Source organism: Capricornis sumatraensis, chromosome 13 (genome assembly GCF_032405125.1).
Source record: "Capricornis sumatraensis isolate serow.1 chromosome 13, serow.2, whole genome shotgun sequence".
NCBI lineage: Eukaryota > Metazoa > Chordata > Mammalia > Artiodactyla > Bovidae > Capricornis > Capricornis sumatraensis.
The window spans coordinates 58158203-58176123 of NC_091081.1; the positions used below are offsets into that span (position 1 = coordinate 58158203).

A 17921-nucleotide genomic window follows, 5' to 3' on the forward strand; every position below is an offset into this window, starting at 1 on the left:
TCTTGACTGGAGGAAAAAAGCCAAGTATTTGCTCTCACTGTGTGTACCCAGTTATATCTTTTTAGCTAAAATCCAGTAAAGTGGCCACAACAGGATTAAGAATTGGCAAAATGTTCAAGTCTAAGGATATAAAAAGTCTTTGGCCAAAAAAACCATAATGGGTAGCTTAATGCGAGAAACTCTTTTGGAGAATAACTTTCTTAATAATCACTCTTGAAAATAATCTTCCAAGTTCACACCTTGCACTACAGGGATTCCATCTAGGGATTCTCTTATAGATAGCTTTTATATATCAGGAAGGATTGTGTGCTTTAGGCAGTAATGCAGATAAACCTGGTAGGAGATGATTCTTTCACTCTGTAATTACTTCCCATATCACTGCCTGTTGCAAAGAGAAACTCTGGAGGTAAAAAATAGAAAAACATTTATGACTAAAAGAAAATTTTATCAAATTCAGGGAATGAAGCATTAGTTGAAATTACTCCCAATGTTATTGTTCAGTGTAATGTTTGTGCTTTGTTATTAAACACATTTGTGATTTATGAAATAAGGAAAATTTAAAAAATAATTGTAATAATATCTGATAATTTCCTCAGATATCCTAGTGGATGTATGTTTTTCCCCTAGGTGTACTGAAAATCAGAATCCTATATTCTTTATGAAAATCAAGGACAGAATTCTTTGAATGAAAAGGGCAGATCATGAGCAACTCGTCTCCCACTGCAGCGGTGCAGCTCTGCTACGAGCACCTGAATGGATCCTGTGTGAAAACCCCCTACTCACCCGCATCCCGCCTGATTCTGTACATGGTGTATGGCTTTGGGGCTGTCCTGGCTGTGTTTGGAAATCTTCTGGTGATGACTGCCATCCTTCATTTCAAGCAGCTGCACTCACCAACCAATTTTCTCATCGCCTCTCTGGCCTGTGCAGACTTTCTGGTGGGAATGACTGTGATGCCCTTCAGCATGGTCAGGTCCGTGGAGAGCTGCTGGTACTTTGGGAGAACTTTCTGCACTTTTCACACATGCTTTGATGCAGCATTCTGTTACTCTTCTCTCTTCCACCTGTCCTTCATCTCCATCGACAGGTACATTGCTGTTACTGACCCTCTGGTCTATCCCACCAAGTTCACGGTGTCTGTGTCGGGGATATGCATCAGCATCTCCTGGATCCTGCCCATTACTTACAGTAGTGCCGTGTTCTACACGGGTGCCAATGAGAATGGGCTAGAGGAATTGTCTAGTGCCCTCAACTGTGTAGGAGGCTGTCAGATGGTTGTAAATCAAAACTGGGTATTGATAGATTTTCTGTCTTTCTTTATACCTACCCTTGTCATGATAATTCTCTACAGTAATATTTTCCTTGTGGCCAGACATCAGGCTAAAAAGATTGAAAATACTGGTAGCAAAACAGAGTCATCATCAGACAGTTACAAATCCAGAGTAGCCAAGAGAGAGAGGAAAGCAGCTAAAACCCTGGGTATCACGGTCATAGCATTCATGATTTCGTGGTTACCATACAGTATTGACTCATTAATTGATGCCTTTATGGGCTTCATAACCCCGGCCTATATTTATGAGATTTGCTGTTGGTGTGCTTATTACAACTCAGCCATGAACCCCTTGATCTATGCTTTATTTTACCCTTGGTTTAGGAAAGCCATCAAAGTCATTGTGAGTGGGCGGGTTTTCAAGGATAGTTCTGGGAGCATGAATTTGTCCTCTGAACAAATGTAAGCCATTGGGTTGAGGAAGTTGAAGATATCTTTACCTTTTCCAAATGAAATGAGTTTTAGAAAATCAAGTAAGATTTTTCATGAAAGAAAACAAATGGCTTTTTCAATTTAACTGGAGAAGCCCTTGTACTTCAGTCTTGTTAGGATGTGCACTACTCTTTGCTTCTCCAAAAATATTTATTTGACTAATAAATGTTAACTCCCTTATTTGTTAACTACTGCAGAACTCACCATAGCCCGCCCACTCTCTGCAGACAGTCCACTCCCCCACCACACACCTTTTTATCCCATTAACCATTCCTTTTGTATCCTGTAAACATTTCAGTCGTCTCTGATTTCCTGTCTTTCTTTTACAAAGTGGTCTGCTTATTTCCGACTCCTCAGAAATTTCTCTGTGATTAACTTTCTCAAGGTTGTTGCCTCCCCCCCCCCCGCCCCCCTTTTCTGCTTAGCTCATATTCCCAGGAAACTTTTGGGTTTCAGTTAAATCTATTATACTTAAGGTCTTCACTGGTGTCTGTCTGAGAAATTGTCTCCAGCATCTTCTGCATCCTGTCTCTGGCCTACAGTGGTGCCAAATTGTACACAGATGCCCAAGATGATAGGATGGAGGGATAAGTAACTGCCCTCTGCTTGATAAGTGATTGTCAACTTGTTTAAATCAGTTCTGCATATTGGTAGGATTTCTATCATTTTTCACACCTGGCTTTGTTAAGATTCTTCGGTACAGAAATACTATTCTTGTGATTGGAAAACAGATTTAAAAGATTTAAACATTACTAGAAAGTAAAATTGTTACCAGAGAATTGCAAGAACAGAGTGGCTAAGACACAGAGAAAAGCGGCTAAAACCCTGGACATCACAGCTTAGTACTTTTGGTCTCATGATTTCTCAATGTAATCGATTCATTCATTGATTCTTTTTTGAGTTTTATAGCATTTAATATGCTTATGAGATATTTTGCTCATTCAGTTACTATAACTGGCTCTAAATCCTTTGATTTATGCCTCATTTTCCTTTGGTTTAAAAGAGTAATAGGACTTATTAAACTGGGAATATTAAAGGACATTTCATCAGCCAAAACTAAATTCTAAAACAAATTTCATAGTGATGATTTAAGAAATTTAACAGTGATCTAGTGATATATTGAAAATTTCTGAATGATTGTTATATGAAATATAGTGCTTGAAAATGATCCACTAAATTGGGAAGGAAAAACAGTACCTCACTTTCAGCAGCATCAGTTTTATACTGTTATTTTTTGAGAAGTGAACATCCTTTGAGCATTTGATAAAAACATATTACTTACTAGTGGTTGACAGAGTGGTCATAGTTTCTAGTTTCCTCACATCTTTACACTGTCCTGCTCTATCAGTTGTTATTTTTCTCTTTCAAGTCCCTGTTATTCTTTTACCTTTCCTACCAAGCTTAACTTTTTCTTTTTTCATTTTCAAATGTTTCTTCCAAGTTCTCTGTGAATGTCTTTCTGTGAACTCAGTTTCAGTTCAGTTCAGTCGCTCAGTCGTGTCTGACTCTTTGCAACCCCAGGACTCAGTTTAGTTTTCTTTTATTTTTAGCGAATTGATTTTTGGGGTCCAGTCTTTCTGGAGCTCCTAAAGATCTCTGAGCCATATCCATCAGCTATTACAGACCCAGGATGAGATTCATATTTTATATTTTAGGAGATATTTTGTAAAGGTAGGAATACCCATGAGCAATATGTGTGTGTACTGCAATAGTAGTTTCTTTTATGTAATAATTTTCTCATTTCATGAAGTTTGTTGCTTTTACCTTCCAGCTCATAATGGAGGGCAATTGTCTTTTATTTTCCCCCCTATAAGTACTATTTGGAGTTTATAGTTATTCATGATAAAAATAACACTACTATTTATGTTATTGAAAAATGGATAATTTAGAAATGTTAATGTGGTATAAAACTTTTTGAAAAACTGTTAATGATCTTGCTTCATGTATTTTACAAAATCAAAACTGATTTATCTGAGATATTAAAAAACTAGAAGAAAACATAGCTTTTATAATTTATTGGTGGAATCATGACAGAATATAGATTCATGCACTAAATTTAAATTTTTCAACTTCAACGTGAAAGAAAGACATGTTAAAGAAAAACAAACAAACTTGGAAAAGCTATTGGCAGCAAACAGGATGAAGAATTAGTAGATTTAAAAATATAAAAAGAATTTATAAAACATTAAGATGGAGATGAATATCCCACTAAACATAAATATGAAATTTTACAGAGGTATGGTTAATAAATACATTAAAACGTCAAATGTATACATAATTTTAAAATTAATTAAAATCTTACAGTTTTGTGTCTCATATTTGACAACACTGGATCATTAATATCAGATTAATCAGAGTATGAGAAGTTGAGTACTCTGCGGAAAGTTGAGCACTTTCATAAACTACTAGGAAAAACATAATTTAGCATTTTCTTTTAGAGGGGAAATAATATATTTATGTAAAATTTCAAATCACACATGTCACATGACTGTAGTTCTGTTTATGGCAAAGAAGCATATGAAGAGAGTCAGGCAAGGAAGGAAATGTGACAAGGACATTCATTGTATATCTCCCCATTGCTAAGTACAATAAACTAGGATTCATATGGTGTAAATTAAATAAAGTATGCTCTACCTTTGAAATGAGATGTTATGAAACCATTAAAAAGCAAAACTGACCATTAAAAATAGCAATTGACAAGGAAAGAAAATCTCAATATACTTTTTTGACTAAAATCAAAAGAAAACAAAAGCGAAAAATCTGACCTAAATTATAAAGCAACGTATAATAAGCCCTCATATTACACTTTTACAAAATGTACCTTTGTGTATAATAGACAGTGTCTGTGTATGTGGGGATTTACTTTGTAATTTATCTTTAAAATGTTAATGCTTGTGATAAAATAAATATATTAAAATTGATGTTAACAATGCACATCTCTATTTTTCTCTAAGCATTGAAGTTAGTTTTATCTGTGTGCTTGCTTGTTTTATTTTGGTGGACTAACATTTGAGCATATATCTTTGGTATATTTTTGTCTTATTTAATAAGACTAAATTGTAGGTACACTGGTATATTTTAGAAACTGCATCTTAAAGAGATTTAAGTATCTCAGGATTTATATCTTAATATTTTAAAAGTATTTTTAATGGTTTCTTTCAGTAGATCTTTAATGCTCCGACTCTTCTTCTCTATGTTAATTATGTGCTGTACTCAAGAGCGATGGAAGCTACCAAGAGTTATGTTTCCATGTCCCACTTGTGCTTTATTTCTACTCTTTAGGTCATTTTTGAAAAGTGATAAACATGCACAGTAGATGTGTTGAGTAGATGCACATGCTTTTGAGAGACAACATAACCTCCCAGCGTGGCTGGAAGGAGCCCTCAGGGAAGGCAAAGATGCTGCCAAGTCAGCTCCTTAGAGGTAGGAAAACGCATTCTTCAATAGACAGACCTCAAAAAACACCCGCAGATACTGTGAGACTGAGCTTTCTGAACATGGATGCCACTCTGGGGATAAAGGAGCAGAATCCCTGTATTTATTGAGATTTTTTTCTTGTACCAGGTGCAGTGTGAGGCTCTAAGTAGATTTAAGAGTATTGCAGAAAAATATAAATCCTATCTAGCATCCCTGAGCAGGTGAAGCGAAGATCTGTATCTGTCACCACGGGTATTTCATGTCTTCTCCCTTCCTAACCCTTCACCTCTGCAGAAATCCAAACAGCTTGGCAAAATGAGGGGGGTGGGGCCAGGTTGTGCGAAGGTCTCCTTGAGTTCATGCCACTCCCCACACTGCGCCTGCGCTACAGCCGCTCTCAGCCTTGCGAATGCGTCCAGCTCCCATCTCGGAGCCTCAAAACACACTGCCCTCTCAGCCTGGAAAACCCTTGTCTGTTTTTACCTTAAATATCTCCTGGATCCTCTCGACCTATATTTAAAGTTACCTTCTTGGTACAATTTCCTGTGAATACAATTCCCTTGCTTCATTGTGGTGACCTCCACTAAACTTTATCAGAGCCATCACCACATCGAGTTGTCATTACTTGTCCACATGTTAGCCTCTCACATATAGTTAAGAGAAGTAAAATAAAGTATAATGGATAAGCTCTAATTTATTTAAAAATCCTATAAGATGATAGGCAATCCACCAGGAGGAAAGAAAGATTTCAAGCAAACTGAAACACTCATAGCTTGCTGGTGAGAGCATAAAATGGTCCAACTACCTTAGAAAATGTGTACTTCCTTACAGAGTTAAACATACACTTCCCAATATGACAGTCCCAAGATGAACAGTCTAAATATTTATCAACTGGTATATGGATAAAATAACTGGAAGGCAATTGAATTCAGACAATGGAATTCCATTTAGCAATAACGAGGAATGAACTGCAAATGTTCTCAGACATGGGTGAAACTCACAGACACTGAGCTGAGTAAAATAAGCCAGACAGAGAAGAACACAAACTGTGTGACCTTTTTGACACAAGATTTTTGGGCCTCAGAAATTAATCCCTAGCCATAGAAGGGTGATCAGTGGTTCCCCAGGATAGGAGAGGGGATATGTGGGGTGAGATTAAGTATAAAAGGGCCTGAGGAGAAATACAGGGTGTTGCGTCCTTTCTTGGTTGTGAATACAAGAGAGGATACATTTATCACGTCATCAGTCTGTACATACTAAAAACGTAAACTTTTCAAATATATTTTATGCCTCAATATTAAAAAGCTGATTTTTCAACATAAGTAGAAGTCATTGAGTGCTTCCCAGGTGGCACAGTGGTAAAGAATCTGCCTGCCAATGCAGGATAGGCAAGAGATATGGGTTTGATTCCTGGGTTGGGAAAATCCCCTGGAGTAGGAAATAGTAATCTGCTCCAGTATTATTGCCTGTAAAATTTCATGGACAGAGAAGCCTGGTAGACTACAGTCCATGGGATTGCAAAGAGTTGAACATAACTGAGCAACTGAGCACACCACATAGAAGTCATTCATCAGAAAACATTTTTTTGAAACACAAGCTGATCTATTCTAGAACATTAAGAGGAAATGGAAATTTGTCAGTGGTAAAATATGAAGTATAATATAGGAATGCTCACATTCCAAGAGTTCTTTCAACAATTTATTTTTTAAAATATATTCCATATAGTTCCCATTACAAGAAAAACATTAGCAGCAACAATGTTTTATTTGTACTTGGACTTCCTTGGTTGTTTCATGAGGCAAACATTTTGTCCTCTACTCCTCCTCTTTTCTAAATCTGAATTATTAAAGTTAAACCTGAAGCATTCAACTGTTTAATATATGATTCTATTTTTTTTTTCCTTAACACAAACTGATACTGGAAGAGAGAAAGGACTTATTTGGAAGAGTTCTAGTGACATTCAACACAGAAATCATAAATGATTCTAATAAGAATGAAAAGGCAGTAACTAATAACAATAAATATGACTTTCAATTTCTGCTCAAAGGTTTTAAAGACTAGGCATTATTATATTTCATGCAAAGGTCAAGTGACATCAGGAAATTATAGGACATAAACTTAGTTTAGCATAAACATAATTGTTATTTAATTCTTTCTTTCTAAACACCTTGCACTTGTGGGGATTCAATCTTAAGAGCTTTGGGGATTGAAATTATGAAACTATGTTCCTGAGGGGAGAGGGTGTTTGGGGCATTATCATTGCTCTGATAAATTAGGAAAATAATGCTAATAAAATGTGGCATTCAGGCATGCATCATGTAATAGTTTCTCGAAGACAAACTCTCCTCTGAAGTGAAGAACAAGGTAATGCAGGAAGTTTTTTAAAATTTTAAATAGACAGCATTTTATGTAACAATGAAAATTAACTGCTTATTCATTTAGAAGTGAATCATTTACAAGATGAGGATATGAATCACTTTCTAAACATGTAAGCAAAGATTTGCACTTACAAGGGAGCAAAGACAGAATACACTGGCAAGTGCTGACATTGTATTTATCTTTTCTTTAAGGATATTTTGAAAACTGGAATGACATCCTGGGCCACAGAGGGTGACAGGTTTCCAGGTATCAAATCAGAGAATCATGAGCAGTGCGTCTCCTGCTGCAGCTGTGCAGCTCTGCTACGAGCACCTGAACGGATCCTGTGTGAAAACCCCCTACTCACCAGCTCCCCGCCTCATCCTGTACACAGTGTTCAGCTTTGGAGCTGTGCTGACTGTATTTGGAAATCTCCTGGTGATGATTTCCATTCTCCACTTCAAGCAGCTGCATTCTCCTACCAACTTCTTGATTGCTTCTCTGGCCTGTGCAGACTTCTTGGTGGGAGTGACTGTGATGCCCTTCAGCACAGTGAGGTCCGTGGAGAGCTGCTGGTACTTTGGGCAGCGTTACTGTCAACTCCACTCTTGTTTTGAAGGCTCATTCTGTTATGCTTCCATCTACCACTTGTGCTTTATCTCTCTGGACAGGTACATTGCCGTCACTGACCCCCTGGTCTATCCAACCAGGTTCACTGTGTCTGTTTCTGGCATGTGTATTGCCACCTCTTGGCTCTTTTCTATTATTTTTTCTTTTTCCCTTCTTGGCACAGGAGCAAATGCAGCTGGACTGGAGGATCTAGTAAGTGCTCTCACCTGTGTGGGAGGCTGTCAAATTGCAGTGAATCAGAGTTGGGTATTGGTCAGTTTCCTTTTATTTTTCATCCCCACCCTTGTCATGATAATTGTTTACTCCAAGATTTTCCTCATTGCTAAACAGCAGGCTAGAAAAATTGAGAATCTGAACAACAAGACTGGGCGATGCTCAGAGAGCTTCCAAGACAGAGTGGCCAAGAGGGAGAGAAAGGCAGCAAGAACCCTGGGCGTCGCAGTGCTGGCGTTTCTCATCTCCTGGCTGCCTTACTTCCTGGATTCCATAATTGATGCCTTCCTAGGTTTCATCACTCCCACATATATTTATGAAATACTGGTTTGGATTGCTTATTATAACTCAGCTATGAACCCCTTGATTTATGCTTTCTTTTATCCTTGGTTTCGAAAAGCCATCAAACTCATTATCACTGGCAAAGTCTTGAGAGAGAATTCCTCAACAGTAAATTTATTTTCTGGGTAAGTCCACATTTTAGATGGAGGAATTGAATATAGATTTACAGTGAACACAGCATTGGGTAGAAAACTTCATCATATACATGCAAAAACTTGTAAAGTAAAAGAATAAATTATGCTTCCAATATGACCTGAAGACTTAAATTCAGTTTCATCTTCTTTGGTCAATATAACATAAAAACCTGGTTGTTATGGAAACAACATGACCTTGGAGCCAGAAACGTGGCATTTTACCATTGATCTTGGGCTACTACTTGTCTCTGAACTTCGCTGTATAATCTCTAGTTATTAATCCCTTCCTTGCAGCATTCTTGAGAAAATGTAAGAGAATATATGGGGAAGGATGTAGTATAATTTTATTCAAAATCTTCTTTTATCATTTTATAATAGTTTAATCCCTGGTTATAGATTCTCTTTATTCCTTTGTAATGTTTTCTATTACAAAGTAAATGCATCTGTGGAATACTTAGAGAGGTCCTGGTTGAAGGAGAGCAAAGTAGTAAGTCTGCACTGTCAGGTGGTCAGATTTATGAGTTCAGAAATATGATCTCAGTGTCAGGTAAAATCAATCCTGCAATAGATTCATTGACTGATATATATATATATATATATATATATATATATATATATATGACATATATATATATATATATATATATGACATATATATATATATATATATATATGACATATATATATATGAGAAAGGCATGGGAATCCACTCCAGTATTCTTGCCTGGAGAATTCCATGGGCAGAGAAGCCTGGTGGGCTACAATCCATGGGGTCGCAAAGAGTCAGACATAACTGAATGACTAACACGCAGACATATATCAGTTGAATTATGTACTATGGGAAAGATAATTGATGTCATAAATAACATTCATTTGTTGAGTGGGCTTCTTATTGGTGATCCTCTGCTCATAAAATTTCACTTGAGTTTAGAAATTTTACTAGTTAACATATGTTTAGACCATGCATGAGTTTTTAAGATTGTCACTCATATTGTACTTTATCTGAAATTAACTTACAATTTTGTTCACTTTTGCATTGTTCCAAAAATTATGTATAAGGGTTTTCATTGATACACAAGAAAGCCCCAATTAAAAATGTATTTAAAAAAATAGAACACTGAAGTGAAGGGGGCATAAAAGTATGACAGACAGAGGCTGATAAATACATTTTATATGACTCACAAATTTTCATATTAGATAAAAGCCAGCCAGTTTTTCAGAAATGAAGCCCTGTTTTTGGTACAAAGATTGGAGGATGCTATACATCTGGGTTTTTAAAAATAAACTAAAAAATTTTTTACATAAATTGCTTGATTCTATTCTAACTTTCCCTGGTGGCTCAGCGGTAAAGGATCTGCCTGCCAATGCAGGTGATGTGGGTTCGATCCCTGGGTTGGGAAGTTACCTTGAAGAAGGAAATGGCAACCCACTCCAATAGTCTTGCCTGGGAAATCCCATGGACAGAGGAGCCTGGTGAGTTACAGTCCAATGGAGTTAAAAAAAAAAAGAGTCAGATTTGATTTAGCAACTAAAACGACAACAAAACATTTTAACTTTTGTTGTAATCAGACATCAAGATTTAAAAATTAGAGCATCATGTCTCCTGAGCAGGAGTGAATTCACATCAGTATATTCTGATTTTTTTTCTACTTTCTTGCTTGATAGAAATTAGTCATATATTAGCATATCATTTCTGACTATTATTAGATGTATGCTTTAAATCAATAAACCTTTCCTGAGATAGTGAATTATTTCTGATTACCTTATACTATACTTGATTGAAGTTCTCTCATCTTCATTTGGTGATTAAAGATGATTTAAAGGTACTTTTACCTGCTTAGTAAATCATCAGTTTATTTTGATTTAGTGCTTTCAATATAGTAACTTTCTTTAATCCTTAATCCTATGCCACAAGCTATAGGGAGTCATACTTCCTCATTTTAAAAATGAAAAAGCTAAAATCAAAGTGTTTAAAAGTCTGTTGAATACCATAAAGCTTCTGGATTCAAATAAGCAGTTCTAACATCTAGTTTAATACATTTACACTTGTTTTTCCTTTTTCAGTAACCTTTTACACAAGCTAGACAAATCTTTCAATTTTACCACTTTGTTTCCTAGAACTATGTATTATTCTATTTTTAAAAATATTTCTGAACTTTCTTTATAAAAGAATACACTCTAGGCCTCATTTCTCTCTTCTATGAATTGCTCTATTCATGTGGGACTTGTCCACTCACCTTTGCTTCAGTGAACACTTCTTGAGTGCTTCTGGTATGCAAACCTAAGAATGCTTTGTTATAGACTACTCATTCTTTGCTTGGGACCATCTTACCTGCCCTATTCAGTCTTTACAACAACACTATGTGAGAGGAAATATTATGACTATATTAAATTACTATTACTTCTAGATCACAAATGAGGGACCTGAAGCAAAGAGAGATGAGTCTTATGCCCAAGGTGGCATATTTGTTAAACAATAGGGTCCGTGTTCATGTCCAGGGAGTCAGAAAGTGAAGTAAGTAGTAACTCTTCCTCCCCTGATGTGGCCCAGCCACTGAAATCAAATTATTGAAAGCAAGAAATGGAATATTTTCGGCCATATCAGTTAACAGAGGAGGTTATGATCATCAGCAATTGCAGCCACCAAGGAGAGCGAACTGGTAACCTTGAGGGAACTCAAGAAGGAAAGAATACCTGCCATCCACAGCCACATAAATTTCTCATGTATCATAGTGCTTATAGTACTGCAGACTCTATACACGCTTATTTTGCGGTTCTTGGGATCATCCCTTGGACAGAACATCCCTCTCTGTCAGATTTTGGTAGGTGAATTCAGGGCCAGAAAAATTCCCCGGCCAAGAATATCACATTAGCCAGATTTTCTTGACCATCCAATCATTGGCCCTCTGCAACAAATGTACAAAACACTAAAACTGAAGGTAACTTTGAGATGATCAATTCTGAACCATTACCTTTTACTTTTTAACAGAGAAACTCAGTTTTTAATATTTTCATAATACACATGTGCATAATAGACATAAACTACACATACAAATGATATACAATTTGATGAGTTTTGACATTTGTAGACACCTGCAAATTCATCACCAAAATCAAGACTAAACTTATTTTTTACTCCAAAAGTTTCTTCATGTCTTTAGTAATGTCCTTCTTGTTTATCCCTACAAACTTAGCCCCCTTCTGTCCCCAGGTAGCCACTGATGAACTTCATGTTACTCTACACTAATTTGTACTTTCTAGCATTTTATATAAATGCAAGCATACATTATATACACTTATTTTTGTCTGAATCATTTCACTGTGCTTAGTGATTTGGAGAATAAGCCATGTCAAAGGATGAGTCAGTATCTGATTCCTTTTTCTTTGTGACTTTGTGTCTTACTGAGTAGTGTTGCACTGTGTGGGTTGGCCACAATTTGTTTATTCTTCTTATTTGTTGATTGAATTTGGGTTTGAACCATCATTTTTAAAATGCAGGCTGAAGTTTAAGTGACCTGAACAAGGCTGGATACCCAGAGTCTCATGAATTCGCAGAGTGGGGCTTGCCACCACCCAGGGAATGTCAGGCTGGATTGGGTCCTGCTGGAACAGCCCAGTGGTCCACTTTCATCTGCTCCTTCCTTAGGCCTTGGCACAACCTCCTCTTGCTAAGAATTGCCCCAACTCTGCTCGCTTATTTCTGGCTTGCCTGCTTCTAATGATCCATAACCATCTATTTGTAGCTCTGTTTTATACTTATGCAAATTACATATTTGAATTATACAAGCATATAGTATATTAATTATAATTCAGTTTAATAAAATATTTGTTATAGTATATTGATATATTGTATAATACATAGAAATGCCTACTATAAATACATGTAACTAGAATGAATGTTCTTAATTCCAAACTAGCTTTAAAGAACTTTATAGGATTTCTATCATCATTTTAATTTTAACTAGAATGATGGTTTCAAAAATAAATTCTCTGATAACTTAAAAACATGACTCCACTGCCTTCTTGGACCTTTGTTTTAATGAGGAAAGTCTCACACTATCAGTCATTGGGGAGAGAGTTTATTGAATAGATTTTTATTGTGTACTGATGAGGATTTTGACCCCAGTATGATATTCACATCATTTTCATAGACCTGTTCCTTCTGGTCTCTGTTCCCAGGAACTTTTGAGAATTTCTCTTTAGACTTGTCCATATTTAGTGCCTGTGTTTATTCTGTTTTCCTTCTTTAAACTTGATAGGCACTTGCATTTCAAGTTTAGACCCTTTAGCTCAGAATAAAATGTCTCAAGCATTGTTTTATGATTTTCTTGTCCTCATTCATTAAAAAAAAATTATGTTTATTTGGCTGCATGCAGTCTTAGCTGAGGCAGGCAGGATCTTTGTTCCATCACGTGGGATCTTTTATTGCAGTGCACAGAATCCAGAGCACACAGGGTCAGTAGTTAGGGTGTGCTGGCTTAATTGCTGTGCATCACGTGGGATCTTAGTTTCCTGACCAGGGATCAAATTCATGTCCCCTACATTGCAAGGTGGATTCTTAACCACGGGATCACCTGGAAAGTTCCCTTGCCCTCATTTTTTATTTACTTTTTCTGGGATTAAGAATCTCTGCCGTGCTTTATTAGAAAGAACTTTTTTTTTTTTCATCTTAATGGTAAACTTGTATTGTGTATAGTGTGGATTGTATTTTCTCTACCCTGCTCTTTCCATTAGTTTGCTCCAATGAATTTTTATCTTTCAGAAATATTTCAGGGACATTTCAATGGAATTTTAGGAGGAAGTAAACACTGTGATCAGTTAATAGGGCTTATCTTCAGAGGGCATGTGCCAGTTCAGCCAGTCCATTGTGAAAATGATGAAATGTTTAAGTTCAGACCTGGCTAGCTTGGGCACAGGGAAGACAGGGATATTCCATGATATTTAGGTTGTGTTTCGACCTGGAGTCATCCAAACTGAGTTATTATCACACACAATGACTAGACAGCTCTGAGATTTAATGCGAGCTGAGTAAGGAAGATATGTAGAGGACACTGGGAGTCTGTGGTTGGAGAAAATACAGTGACATATCATTTCCCATTTCACTCAATTTATTCCATAAGAGGTTAACATATATTTCTGAGAAATATCCATTAAACACAAATAGATTATGTAAAGAATCAAGTTCATAATGATTCATAAAGAATCAAGTATGATTCAGTTTCACACTCACTTGTAAAAATGCTTTAAATATTATTATTACATATAATTAATGTGTGTGTACTTATTATGTGTTATCAGTGCCAATTGCTGTTGATTCATAATTCAATACTTCTACCCTACTTTGTGTTTGGTTACATCTAGCCTCTAATCCAAAGAGATAAGAGTACAAAGCATTTCACTCTCACCCCTCTCATTAACAAGCTTCTGAGTTTGTGTGCTGGAAAAATCACAACTTTAATGCACCTTTCTCTTGTTTTGTTTTAATGAGGAAAGTCTCACACTATCACTCATTGGGGAGAGAGTTTATTGAATGGATTTTTATTTTAAGAATGCCTGAGAGTTTCAAAATCGGCAAATAGGGACTGGAAACTTTCGATAATGCAAGATAACCAAAATTTGCCTCCAAATTCTGTCCTTGGTATTAGAAGGATAGAATGAGAAATATGATTACTGCCTCTGAGAAATACGATTATTGTCTAACCTTATCTTTATTTGAGGCAGATCACTTTCTCAAGATGTATGAGCATAAAAGGAAGAGTCAGATACTGCAAGAATTTTAGAGGGTTTAGGAAGAGCCTCCAATTTTTACCTCATCTCAGCACAAGGCTGCTGCTGCTGCTGCTAAGTCGCTTCAGTCGTGTCCAACACTGTGAGACCCCATAGATGGGAGCCCATCAGGCTCTCCCGTCCCTGGGATTCTCCAGGCAAGAACACTGGAGTGGGTTGCCATTTCCTTCTCCAATGCATGAAAGTGAAAAATGAAAGTGAAGTCGCTCAGTCATGTCCGACCCTCAGCAACCCCATGGACTGCAGCCTTCCAGGCTCCTCCGTCCATGGGATTTTCCAGGCAAGAGTACTGGAGTGGGGTGCCATTGCCTTCTCCACAGCACAAGGCTAGGTGTCCTTAATTGGCCAAACATGAGAGCAGCAAATAACCTAGGTTCCTCTAATAAGTTTTGAAGGCAGCAAAAGAGAAAACGTAAAAAAATGCAAGGCGACTCTTTTCTTTTCACAGCAGACATTAGATATTGCTTTTTCTATGAGGTTGATTTCTCGGACACATACGTTTATTGGAAGAAATTTTACTATTTTAAATATTTGGAATTGATCAGAGGATGCCCTGGTTTACTTTACGGCTCTAAAAGGCTTACCTGCTAAAATACCACCTTTGTTATTGAGAAAACTAATGGTTCCTGGAAACTTGGGTTTCAGAAACAATAAGATTGGTGAAAAAAATCCAAGGAAACCACAAATGCTTGCCAAATAATAACTTTGCCAGCTAAGGACTTCACAAACAGCAGCAGCAGCTGCAGGGACAATTTTATGTTTTGGCAAAATTTCATTAAAGAGAAGTATGTTTTTTTTGCTCAGTCATGAATGACTCTTTTTGACTCCATAGACTATAACGTACTAGGTTATCTGTCTATGGGATTCTTCAGGCAAGAATACTGGAGTGGGTTGCCATTTTCTTCTCCAGGGGATCTTCCCGACCCAGAGATCAAACCTGGGTCTCCTGCATTGTAGGTGAATTCTTTACCATGCTTTGATATTAATACTATAGGAAACACATCGTTTATCTCTTTGCTCTTGTTTTTCTCCTCTTCCTCTGATCGATGAGGAGTTGGTCGTAAATCAGCACTGATTCCCAGACTGGCTTTTCAATATAACTGAATTAAGATTAAAAGACAACATTGAAATGAATAAATACTGAGAAATAACTTCACAAACATGTTTTCTTCTATGTAGGTTCTCTGCACCATTTAGGAACCTGGTTGTCACCTGAGGACTTTGCTTTCCAGTAGCAGAGCAATGAGGGGGCATCCTCGATGTTCCTCATGGTGGCAGAGCATTCACACTCCATCTTCCCTCAAACCCTCAAGGTCATCAGATTGTACCAGCCTTGCCTCTCTCCAATACTGTCAACTGGCACAGGGTCCTTCTTCCTTCTTGCATCTTAATGTTAATACCCAGCTCTCTGTCTTTCTCTCCAGAACTACTCTCAATATGTATAGATCTTAAACATTTAAAGTATGAACACGTGCTAGTTAAGTACTATATCATGTGCTTTAGAAACAGTAACCCCAATAGTTGCCATAATAACCTTCTGTTGAAGGGAATATTATTATCCCCATTTCACAGCTGAAAAACTGAGTCCTCGGTTGGTTACAAAGTTGGGGAGAGCCTGGATTCAACCCTAGGCAACTGGGTCCAGAGTCCATGCCTTCTTAAAAACATAATTTTATTTATTTATTTTAGGCTCTGTTGGGTCTTCCCAGCTATGTGAGCTTTTCTCTAGCTGTAGCAAGCAGGGGCTACTCTCTTGTGGTTCAAGGGCTTCGCATTGCGGTGTCTTCTGCTGTTAAGGAACATGGGCTTTAGACTCGGGAGCTTTAGTAGTTGCATCGCAGGAGCTCAGCAGGTGTAGTTCCCATGATCTAGGGTACAGGCTCAATAGTTGCAGCACACGGGCTCACTGGCTCCTAGGTTTGTGGGATCTTCCTGGATCAGGGGTCGAAACTGCGTCCCCTGCACTGGCAGGCAAATTCCTCACACTGAACAATCACTGGAAGACCCCAGAGTCCATGCTCTTGACCAAGTGCTAATCTACCTCTAACAGTTTCTAGATATTCTCTTCTTCTAGGATATCACCTCCAATCTGCCTCTGTCCTTACTCAGGACTTGTCATTTACCAGCTACAATCTTTTATCTAAAACTCCCAGGACTTGTAGTTATCAAATTTTTTTTTTCTGTTTCATTTAAAAAGCACATCCATTAAATGTTTGGAATAAACCAATGAAGTGTGTGAAGCATTTGTCATCAACACATTATTGTTTCTGTACCAATAATCAGATATTCAACACAATATCTGCATGAATATTCAGATAGACTGATTAAAAAATAAACATTACAAATAGCATTATGTCAGTGTTTGTCACCAAATTAATTAGACATAAACTTACAATGTTATCGATTTTAGAGTTTTAGAATGTGGACTTGTACTAAAACCTGAAATACCTCCAGTTTAGGTATATCATCACCAACACCAGCCTTTCAGGCTCACTTGCTCTAGAATGCCAAATGCAAGTCACCTTTCAACTCTTGCTTGCTGGAATTCATTGCTATTCTCCTCACCCATCTTAAATGTCAGCACTATCATTCTACTTAGTCCTTAGAAGTGAAGTTGTAAATTGGAAGTAAAGATCCCACACTTGTTTTATTATTTTTGTTAATGCTTATTATATTTCTAACTCTTATATACTATACTAACCTGTACTATTCTATGTTATTGGTAACATAACATAGTAATTCAGTTTAAGCATAAGTTAAATACTTTCCTGCCTTAATTCTAGTCACACAACTCTTTATGGTGGGTATTATTACTCCCACGTCAGAGCTGAGCAATCTGATGCCGGAGAGTTCAGGTAAGTGTTCCAAGATCGCATACCCAGGCATTTTCTGATTCAAAGCCCTCTACAATCATTCCCTAGGGACACTGTCTTCCTAGCTTAGATGGTTTCCCCATATAGCTTATACCAAACACATGCATTGTAGCTCTTACTTTTTAGAAATGACAAAAAGAATAGAAATCAAACATAATGAGAGAAGAATTACAGAAGTTCTCTTCAAATAATAATGCAATTGATAATAAAGCTCTCCACAGTATAAGGAGCTGTACTCACTGGTCTCATTTCAAACAGTTGTCCACTCTAAGTTGCTCCTCACCTCTCAGGCCTTGACTGACATTGTTGGAGGTGGTTCTGACATTCAGCATAGTGAGGAGAATGAAACGAGCATGGGGTTTGGACTGAACCTGAATTCCTCTTTCCTCTCTGTCAGTGAAATTA

At 37.1% G+C, this 17921-nt stretch overlaps 2 protein-coding genes across 2 annotated transcripts; both read left to right on the forward strand.

The window, feature by feature from the left end:
* Nucleotides 1-701: 701 nt before the first annotated feature.
* Nucleotides 702-1736, forward strand: LOC138089741 (trace amine-associated receptor 6-like). Its single transcript, XM_068985267.1, has one exon. It carries the CDS (start codon nucleotides 702-704, stop codon nucleotides 1734-1736), a length of 1035 nt encoding a protein of 344 aa, XP_068841368.1.
* Nucleotides 1737-6046: 4310 nt separating this feature from the next.
* On the forward strand, nucleotides 6047-8851 carry LOC138089562 (trace amine-associated receptor 7a-like). The gene is made up of 2 exons (XM_068984953.1): nucleotides 6047-6073; nucleotides 7787-8851. The coding sequence occupies exons 1-2, from the start codon at nucleotides 6047-6049 to the stop codon at nucleotides 8849-8851; spliced, it is 1092 nt and encodes a 363-aa protein (XP_068841054.1).
* Nucleotides 8852-17921: the final 9070 nt, after the last annotated feature.